We start from the raw sequence: 10992 nt of genomic DNA on the forward strand, positions 1-10992 counted from the left end.
CTACATGAAACCATGGAAACTACTGAAACCATACACCTTTACACCCATGTTGATGGAGTATTGCTTTTAACTACATGCATCACACCTTCAGAGCCTGACCAAATAAGCTTAATATTGGTTGCATTGTGAAATGAATATTAAAATGCTGAATGTCCAAAATGAATTCATTAGGTAGGCTACGCTTTGATTTATGAATCAGATGGTCACAGAAATCCTTCATATCACAGCTGGAGCACAAGGGGTCAGACTGGGGTCTGAATGCAGATTGGAGTTATAAAGGACAACATATAGACCACTGTGACTGGGATGAAAACTGGCTGGAAATACTGGGATATTTTCACACTAAAAGGACTTTTTACTCTATAACTTTGCCCTAGCACAGTATTATGGCCACGTTATGTTCATTCCTAAATGCTGTATTGGCCTGAATACGACTGCCCTGATAACGAGGTTAACATTCCTTTTCAAATTAACAAATCCACTCAAAAAAAAAAACAAAAACAAAATAACAATAATAATAATGACAATATGGGGGAAAGTAATGTTCACTTACTCACCATAAAAGATGTCAGCAATAAAGTACAGATTGTGTTTGTGATCCAAAGACAAAGACACCAAATATGCCACCAGTACCATTTTTCAGAACCAAAAAAAAACAAAAAACAAAACACAAAAAAGTGCCATTGTCTGACATCATTTTTGGTGAAACCGTTTTTTTAAGCAGCAAGCTGTCTGAGGCCCCCATTTCATTAACTACCACCATTTTTAACACTGCCCCCAGTTCAGAGCACACACAGTGCTGTTGCTCCAGACACACGAAGATGCCGAAATGCATTTTGGGATTTGTATGAGACTTAGTGTGAGTACACCCTCACATTTATTACTCTGGGATGGTTTATGGAACCACAAAAGAATTCCAAATGAGCTTGTTTTATTGCTTTGTTAAAAGCGGCTTTGTAAAACAAACAGCTTTTCTCTGTGGGTTCCTATATTAGTAAAGACGAGTAAAAGCACATATGTTTATGAAAATGCAGTTCAATTACATTTAATTGGCACCACTACGCTCTCAAATCCCTTGGACACTTGCCCAGCTTTTGATGGAGTTTTTCAACACGGTCACTTCAGGTAAGCTTAGCCATCTTCCTACCGCTACACTAGTTGAACAGCACAAACACTGCTGAAAGCAAATTATATTCACTGGAGTCGCTTTTTCCAGTAGCTTTAGCCAGTTAAATAAATGCCGAGTTGCATTTTTAGTATGCAGGTCTATATTCTGGGGGAATATACCCACGTTATATTTGGGCAAACATGGAATTAGAACCTACATAGAAGTACTGACTACACTTGGCAAGCTTAATGTACTGATCTACATCTTTACTCAACCTGTTAGAGAATTACCATCTTTTCCCCCCTGCAGAATAATAATAATAACCAAAGATTTGTCCTATATTTTGTTCTGACACCAGAGCATCATCAGTTAAAATTTAAATAATCATGAGGTTGTCCCTGCTGCTATACAACCCATAACTCTCCCAGAAGGGAGACAAACAGCACAATGCTGGACAAAATCTGCTCCACCTTTTTCAACTCATAACACTTAAAAAAAGAAGAAAAAAAAACACACACACAACCCTACGGTGATATGCCTCAAGGCATTTATTTGTGGTGTTTAACTACAGATTAGCATTCTACCTTCCAATGATAATGTAGGGAATTCAATTATGACCTGCAGAATTGTATTATTTTATGTGGAAATGTGTGGCTTATCTGGCCTACGTAAACATCTTACAGGATTACCTGACATTAGCACACGAAAAAGGAGTCAGATGACATGTCAAATGGCATTCAACACAAATTTCAGTGATTGACAAATTTAAATTAAATTTAAATAATAGTTTCATCCCAAATAGATACCAAATCAATTCATACATCCAAATTAACTCAATGTCAACATTCAAACTATAAACTGTGAAAGTCAAATCCTGTTGAGTTGCCACACTTTAAGTAGGTCTACTCTTTTCATAAGACAGAAAGCAACTGTTGATCAAGACAAATTCCACTGTGTTCTATTAATACTATGTTTAAGCACTGCCATATTTGTAATTTTGTGTTACACAAATGCTCAGTGTCCTCAGTTTCATTTCAAGTCTGCATGAATTAACATGGAAGGCTGAGAACATACTGTATGTTACGCTCTGCAGTTTTGACTGAATCTGGTCAAACAAGAGCAGAATTCGAATAAAGTAGCTTAGGGGACCATAAATGTTTTCATCATGGAATGAAAGCAAAAAATTTCATAATTATCAGGCTGACCACAGTATTTCATTGATATCAATGCAAACCTGCCTCAGTGTATTACCAAGTACTACATTAAAATTACAGATTGTCAGCAGTCTACAGTTATTATTCCTGTGTGTAATATGTATACTTAAAAGATATACACTGTCTTCGGCACCATCTCATGCAACTACCCCTAACTGCTGTTCACTTACAACTTTTCTATGTTGTTCATACATACGCTCCTATGTGTTTCTACAGATCATGTGAATGTTAGAACTGAAAGCATTTAAAACAGGATTATAACTTCCACAATTCATTATACATAAATTTTAACTCACCGTCTGCATACACATAAGCAAGCGGTAAAGAAACAAAAACACAACAAAAACAGACAAAGCAATTATGACAGCAAGACAATAAATTCAGATCACTCTTCCCTACAGCTATTTTTTAATGTACTCTTTGCAGAACAGATATTAGCCAATTAAATCTACTTCACAAAATAAAATAGAAGTAGCTCTATATATGCACATAAATGGATGAAGCTACAAAGACAAGCACAGGACTGAGCCCACCAGCTAAGATAACCATTTTACACTTAAGTGTAAGAATAACTTGCTATGCTTGACAGGCACATACACCAAAATGGCACCCAATGTTTACAAATGGCCCAGGAACCTAATACTGTCACAAAAAAAGACAGCTATTATTGAATTAACATATAAATAGTTAGGGGTCAACTAAGACCAGAATACTGTAATGAATACCACACTACAGAAGTCATCACTGAGAAGAGGAGTTGACAGGAGTGGTCCTACCTTTAAGTGCTATGACTTTGCTGGCGGGGTTCATGATGGCGCTGTCGGCGGAGATGGGCCGGCGGATGGGGTTGTTGGGGTCGTTCATGTCGATGATCACCACCTGCGCCTGCTCCCCGACCTTCTCCCGGATGCAGATGAACTTGTCGGACTCCATGGTCAGGGTGCTGAACCCGATGTTGGCCGGGTTGATCCCCAGGTTCTGGAGCTGCGGGATGAAGTGAGGGGAAAATCAGGTGTGAGGTTTCACATCAAAACAGCGTGGTGTGACCTCCACACTTTACCAGCAAGGCTCGCTATGATTCTTAATTTTGACTCGGAGGCCAACATCAGACAGAGGACATGGTTTCAGAATGTACCAGTCAGTAAATACCACGTGTATCTGGCTGCCTTTGACCTCATTCTGGAAGGATGACGCTCGCCGAGTCATGAGAAAAGCTGCCTGCGAACATTATGCTGGAGACATCTGCAGAACAGCAGTGGACAGACAAGCACCGTAACTGCTATTTTGCTATCCACACATCTGACCAGTAGCAAAGCAGCTGTAACTGGAAAAGGTTGTGCCTTCTCTCCTAGGTAGGCTGAGTGTGACAGCCTCAAGTGTAAGGACTGGAATTACTTATCATACAGACTAAGGTTTATGCATTAACCAAGTACAACATGGTTTTGTAAAAGGTACAAAAGCTTTTTTTTTGGTCAGCTGTTAGTTAATATTAAGTTAAAACTGAACAAACAAAAATGTTTTCCCCATATATTTTATAGCAATGCTGAAATTTAAATGACTAGTTTATCTTGTTCTGAGGCTCTGTGTGGTGTTTAATCTAGACGTTTTGATGTATTATATAACCATCATTTCTTTAGAATCACTGTGGTGATAATACTTCCATACACTTATGTCAACACATCTTTTTCTGGCTTGAGGGACATGTTATTTGTTGCTGCCAACACAGACTAGGGGGAATCCAGCTGTTTCTCTAACTAAACACACACCAATCAAGCATGGAAATATCACGCTGCTGCAAGTGCTCAGAGCCCAGTATGACTCATTGTTGAGTTGAGCTGCTAGATTTAGAGGACAGAACCAGCTACATATACACAGCCCCCTGAAAAAGAAGGTGCAAATTGGGCCTTGTCAAAAGCACATTACATGCTAAAGAATAGGTGATAAAGAGAGAATTGTAACTTCCTACAGTGCATTCTCAAAAAGGGGCACTGACAGCTCTGCCTTATTCAAGCAAATAAAACACAACAAGAAAATCACGACTTCTCGCCAGACTGGAGCTCAGGCGACTCTTTCAATCATATCCAACACTGACTGTGTGCGAGCCAATTTGCAGATTTCCTCTCAATGCAATTCATCTTATTCTCAGATACTAACAGACAGTGTTATAACCATATTCTTTCCTACATGCTTTTCCAAATGTAATGAAAATGTTATACAGCTGAACAGGAACACTAATATTTGTTCCCGTGACAAAAAATGACAAGGGAAACAGAGTGAGGAGGCTGGTTCTTAATTCACTGTGATTAAACTGTTCCAGAAACTAAACCGGAAAAGATTACACTGACGTCATATTACTACGTAACTCTCATCAGCCGCCTTCTGGGTGAAATGAAGGTGCTCTGGCTTTTCAGCTATGTTTCGAGCATATTACAAATCTAGATAAAAGGCAATGCTCTAGTTATATACTGTTACATGTGTACACTGCTCCTGAAAAAGCTATCAATTCATCCATCCATCCATCATTTTCAATCTAAAAGCAAGTGAGAACCCTTAAAATGATCTCTCACACACACACACACACACACACACACACACACACAAATCCCTCAGGCAGAACAATATTGTAGCCACTTCAGAAAACAAATTGGCTTGATTTGCAATAAACAGACAAGACTCCAGAGCAGATGGTGCCGTGAATGAGAGCGTGATGGGAAGGTAAGGGGAGGTTCACCTCTGTTGTAACCCGGTTTAGTTCCCCTCGAAAGTGTCATCTGCGTAGGGTTCACACTCAGCGAGCAAGGAAGGATGCTGAGTGCCGACGCTGCAGCGGTCGACTGCAGCCTTCCATAACAGGAAGCCAGCCATTGTCTGACTGTTTAACGCAACACTTTCACATGTTCCCGGTGATCATGTGACTGCACATTACATGTGACTGCACATTACATGTGACCGGTGGCAAAGGTGACTGAAATATGCATTCTCTGAGGGATCTGAAGGTAAAACGAAGGACACCCTATTCCCCCGTCTGTAGGTATACCTATGAACAAGGGTTGACACTGGTCACCAGTGCCAATCAAATACAGGAGAGGACTAAACTGCACACAAGCTGGTCTGTGTGGTGCACTGCCCATCTAGGGGAGCACAGGGTGCAAACTAGCCATTATTTTTCAATACATTATTGTTAGTGACTTTTGATGAGCAATTTAACGCAACATTAGCTTAGCATCTGAACCCCACAGCCATCGAGGGGAAAACTGAGTGAAACAGCTATTGAGTATTTTCTGCTACAGAGTTACCTCCACTGACTAATTTCAAAACAACACTGACACACACATAAAGTTACAGTTAACCATAGACAGTCATATGAGGCATATTTTCTTGCTGTGCTGTTAACTTACTGTGCACTTGCTCATTCTTTTGGTCTCCTACAACCGATGCCATGAGCAGGCCTACGGATGGTGAATGACATGAATGAACCAACACTCCAGAAAATCCCAGAATGATACAATAATTTCAAACAAACTGATGAATAACATTCCGTTTCATTCCGTGCCACAACCTGCAGCAAAAAGCACAACTGCGCTTCAGATGAATGGTTTATGCTTTCAGAGTTAATATTAATGAAGTATTTGGGGTGCACTAATACTACTGGGTACTGGCCATAGGCCTCACAAAGGCACCACTGGATACTGGCTGCTGGTTTTTATTTTCAATGGAACAGAATGATGTTTTAACCAATAAGGTGCCACTCATATGTGGCTACCACATTAATTAATGAACACAGAGTATGAAGAACTGCAACACAAAATTAAGGCCTACTCCAAAGGGATCCACTTTCCTGACGTTTCCACAGCGTTTTATATACCATCTGACATGGGCAATCATGCAATAAATAGGTTACTGTATGTATACAACATGTATGTTTTTCCATATCATGAATAAGCCCCTTGGTTAAAGCAGTGCTCTATTTTTCTTGCTTTGACTCCACTTATTACCCTCACTTCAATGACTGCATTGCTAGGATATACACAATACAATCTACACAAATTTTCACTGTACTCACAGAGGAAGCAAAGCAAGTGTAACACCAACATCAGCAGATACCGCTGGGATAACATCCAAAATGGTCATCAGGTCCAGAGATGCACAATTACACAATTTCAAGTGATAATATATCTTGCACAACTTTACAAAAATAAAAAACTGTCAGTGGTTGAACTTGCAATTACGATTTTAGATGTGTATTTAGCTGAAATTTAAGTGTATTATTGGTATGCAACCTACGCTCTAAAGCATAAAATACCTTTAATCACACAGGTCCAGCCCTTGAGTTCCCACGAAACATATCTAGCATTCCAGGAGTGGTTTAAGAGTAACACTGCACTGCAAGAAGAATACGTGTCTGACAGTACCTACAACGTTGGTACATCTAACTATTCTTTTTAGACTCAATACATTTCTTATGCCGTCTGTGCAGTCACCTCAGAGATGAATGTTGCAATGGATTATGGTTGCATTTAGTGTTCAACACATGCAAGTGAACTCATTAAAGAGACACTAACATTTCTTTTAATACAGTACAATACTGTTTGTTCACATTCACTTCTGGACATTGATTCTGCTCTGAACTGCAATGCAGATGAGCCCAAGGCTGAATCTTTAGATGGAATACCAGTTCGTCAATGGTCTACAGTTGCCCTTCCCAACCCCCCCCACGACCCACTGAGAGGCCACTCGAAATGTGCAGTTTTTCCATCTGCTGCAGGGTGTTGAGCATGCAGTCTGAAACTTCCAACCCCAACAGAGTACCTCTGGGAATGTGACTTTGAAAGTGGTCTTTCAGGCTCTGAATGACCTAAAAAGCATAAATAATGAAAATATACTCATGGGCAAACTGTACATCTATCAGCGGAGATTCCCATGACAATGCTGAGCAAGACCGTAACCTGTCAGAGCCCCCACAGAGCACAAAGCCTGCATAGAGAGCCTTTGCTCCACATACTGTCAAACCCTGAGAGGGGGCCCACGGATTTGAGGTTGTCTGAATCAACCTGAGACAATAAGGTGTGAGAAACACCAGTCATTTCAAAGCAGGAACCACACATCAGTGTAAGATCTAATGTGAAGTGTTCCCCTTCAAGGACATGAACACCAGTTCTGTTTTTTTTTCCAGGGTGTTCCATTTAATTTGTAACCTATAACATCTAAGGGAATACACTGATGGAACATAGCATGCATGCAATCAATAACAACAACTCACTGATAACCTTGAGCATGCTCTGATAAAAGCAGACATATGTCTGGGGTTTTTTCCTCTTTTTTTGAGACATGGCCCATTTCAGCCTCCTGAAATTGCACATATAATCTATCCTGGCACAAGTACGTTAACCAGGTGAGCTGGTCTTCCTTACAATGTTTTCCGGCAAATGTACTGTCCCATATAAAAGGCGTACTATTGGGCACATGTGGTCTAACAACCAAATTACTAGTCAAGCACCTGAATCACTAATATCGATGTTAATGCCAAATAAACACCGCAATCCACAACTTGATGAAAGATTGCCAGAACAGGATAGAAGCTAAACTAATGTCAAGGAATTCAAGAGACTTTCTGAGAATCCCATAGTAACACAGCAAGAACAATTTGTGTCTAAATCTTGCTGGCACGTTGGTATGCATGTGGGTTCAAATTAAGCACAACCATGAGTGATTTGCTACGCCTAGAGTGTTCTAATTCAAAATCAGTTCAACGCCACCCAGATAGAACATGTAAACAACGTACTTGATAAATACACTGCTTATTTATTTTTTGCTGTAAATTACAATCTAGCACACACAGAGGTGTAGCCGGAGACCACTGCCTCAAACTAAAATGTGATGTGTGTCCGTTTCAGTTAAGGTGTGGCAGCTCAAAGATCCATTCATAAATATGTCAAGGAACTGGCTGCAAACCCAATAGAATAGACAGACTAGAGTCTTACAGTGCTTAATAACTTGCCAAATTTCTCTAAAAACGTCTAACACCTGTTTAGTGGTTTAAGTTGGCAAACCTGACGTTGAGATAACGCTGGCATGCTTCAACGTTACCTAGTCATCGAAAATGTAGCTAGCCGTGAAATTTAAAACATCTCAACATTACACATGCAGGCAGTAGCTAGCTAGCTCAAAACATTAGCTTGTTAGCTAGATGTCGATGGACCTAATAGTCCGGCTAATAGTCTATGGTAGTTTATTTATTCGCTGCTAAAATGCAAAACAGTGAAGCTAACGTGCTATGTAGGAAGCAACTTGCTAACCTTTCAAGTTACCCAAATGTAGAATTCAACTCAAAAACAGTTAGCTAACTAAGCTTGCCGACGTGGCTATATTACTGTATTTGCTTCCATTCCTATCATCTACCTAACGTTGCTCGGCGCAAGTCGTGAATTTACGTATGCAGTCTTCTGAAATATTGTTATAGCTGCATATAACTAGGTAAGCTAGCTAAACTGTCATTATTGAAGCGGTCTTGGCATTTAGCAGACGTTCTTATCCAGAGCGACTTACATATGTTACAGTTTTTACATGTTATCCATTTATACAGCTCTGGGTTAAGTACCTTCATCAATGGCACAGGAGCAGTGGGGGAATCGAACTAGCAATCTATAGGTTATGAGCCCTGCTCCTTATCACTATGCCACACTGTCAAAAGAAACATCTGAATGACTCGCTGGCTGATTTGGCCAGCCAGCTCTGCACCTGCTCGCAAGCGATGCTACGGCCGGGCACTACGAAGAGCACTGAAGTTTCAACGGCAAGACAAAAGCATCCGGTAAGTTTGGCTAGTTAGCCATTACACTACCCAGGCTATCCGGATCAGTACCTCGCAAAGCCGAGAAGCGCCTGGTTTATGCCCTTACTGGCGACAAAACGCGTTTTTACCAGCCGTGACTTTCGCGTAGCTGAGGTTAGCTCAGGCAGCTAGCTGTCAAACAGGCCATACGACCGGCCTTCACAAACGCTGCCCATCGATCAGACTGTGACACCTCTTAGCCACACTAGCTAACTACACTTCAGCTGGACATGGTCATTCGGTTAAGGGTATGTTAATATCTGAGTGCCTTTGAAGGATTTTTCCCCAAGATAGCTAACTAGTTAGCTAATTAGAATTTAGCATGTTAGCTAACTCGCTCCCAATGTCCGGTATAGCCTAGGCTACAGCTAACTAGCTAGAGTTAGACGGAGGGAGGTCATTCATTTAGCTTAGCCATCTCCCGAGAACCAACACGCAGACAAGCCGGTCGGCTAGCTAGCTGGTACTCTCGTGTAACAGTGGAGATCGCTCATGACAAGTTACTCCATCGCCGTTGGTTGCTATTACTTCATCACTCGTTGCGGCGTTACCTGCAGGTGCTCCTGGAAGCGGATAGGTAAGATCTGAGCCATGGCGGTTTCCTCTCTGCTCACTCCTCCCGGAGTCCTGGATCTCCCACAGCTACTTTGCTACGGCTTCCCAACACAGGTCGAAGCCAGACAGCTTACGGGACGGCGAAGATGAGGGTCCAAAGTAGGGGAAGGTGGGGATTCTGTTGGACTCGAGGTCTTAAAACGCTATGTCGCCACGCTTGTTGTTCGGACCGCCGGTTGGTGTTCGTGCTTTCTTTCCCTGACTGAACCTCAGCGGCAGCCAGCACTGAACTCCGAAAACCCGCAATGGCGGCGGAAACAGCTTAGAAGAGGAACAATCCGGAAACGGTTTCGGACCTCCGCGGGGCGGAAGGATACACATAACCGAAAGGTGATGGAGCCCCGTGAATATCTGGAGAGCAGATGGATATTTAAATTTGACACGACTTTGAAAATATTCAAGGGAACAATAATTCATAAAACAGCGGTGAACTTGGAAAGAACGTTGAAATACGTATATGATACCCACGATATTACTGGCACTATTTCTTTGCGATTCGCCCTTTGATTTTTGCCACATCATTCGTCCTAGTAAATTGACGTCAGTTCCGCCTTAGCCAAACCAACGGTTGTGTTGTCAGTTTGGAGAATGTCGACAGTTACGTCTACTTTTCCAAGCTGACGGAGACTTTTTAATCACGAATGCGATAACAGTCCTTTATACGTTTGTCACGTCTACTTAGTCGTCTGTACCTTATCGTATATTCTTTACGCATTTATCCCGTCTTAGTCGTCTTTATCGCATATTCGTCAGCACCTTGTGTTTTTCTTACAAAGCATAATAAATATGACTGCAAAATACAAAATACTGTTTGTATTGCATAGTAACAATACATTTATGCTATGAATTCAATAAGCTAAAACTGGTTGATAAGCAGCATCTTAAAGAGTGGGAACATTGTGAACATCAAAATGTTATAAAATACATTCTGATGTTCAGCATGCATAAAAATATTTGTAAATAACACAAAATTTGCATTGATTCGCGTTGTCTTATTCTGAAATTGTAACTCATCGATACACAATGTCTCACTGTGTACTTTTCTGCATTATTTTTCATCCATTGTGTTAATTAGTTTTTATTGTTGCGCAGCATGCTTATCAGATTAACGAAGATTAGAATTTGTCCAAAAAAATGTCCATTATATAGAAAATGTAAATTATGTTTCTGTACGGTTTCCTACCGGATACACATTAAGTGGGGCTTGTTAATTTACTCTACCC

General features: G+C 40.8%; 1 protein-coding gene across 2 annotated transcripts in view; it reads right to left on the reverse strand.

The window, feature by feature from the left end:
* The window catches only part of LOC118783585 (clathrin heavy chain 1-like), a 35794-nt gene extending 25775 nt beyond the window's left edge, over nt 1-10019 (reverse strand). The window contains exons 1-3 of one of the 2 annotated variants that reach the window (XM_036537523.1): nt 9706-10019; nt 3099-3306; nt 2619-2621 (exon numbers count right to left, since the gene is read on the reverse strand). In XM_036537523.1, the coding sequence (XP_036393416.1) occupies nt 2619-2621; nt 3099-3306; nt 9706-9747 (253 nt within the window). In that variant the 5' untranslated portion in view covers nt 9748-10019. The remainder of the gene's footprint in view (nt 1-2618; nt 2622-3098; nt 3307-9705) is intronic. The other variant, XM_036537524.1, reaches the window with a different exon arrangement.
* Between the last annotated feature and the right edge of the window lie 973 nt (nt 10020-10992).

This window comes from Megalops cyprinoides, chromosome 9 (genome assembly GCF_013368585.1).
Source record: "Megalops cyprinoides isolate fMegCyp1 chromosome 9, fMegCyp1.pri, whole genome shotgun sequence".
Taxonomy (NCBI): Eukaryota; Metazoa; Chordata; class Actinopteri; order Elopiformes; family Megalopidae; genus Megalops; species Megalops cyprinoides.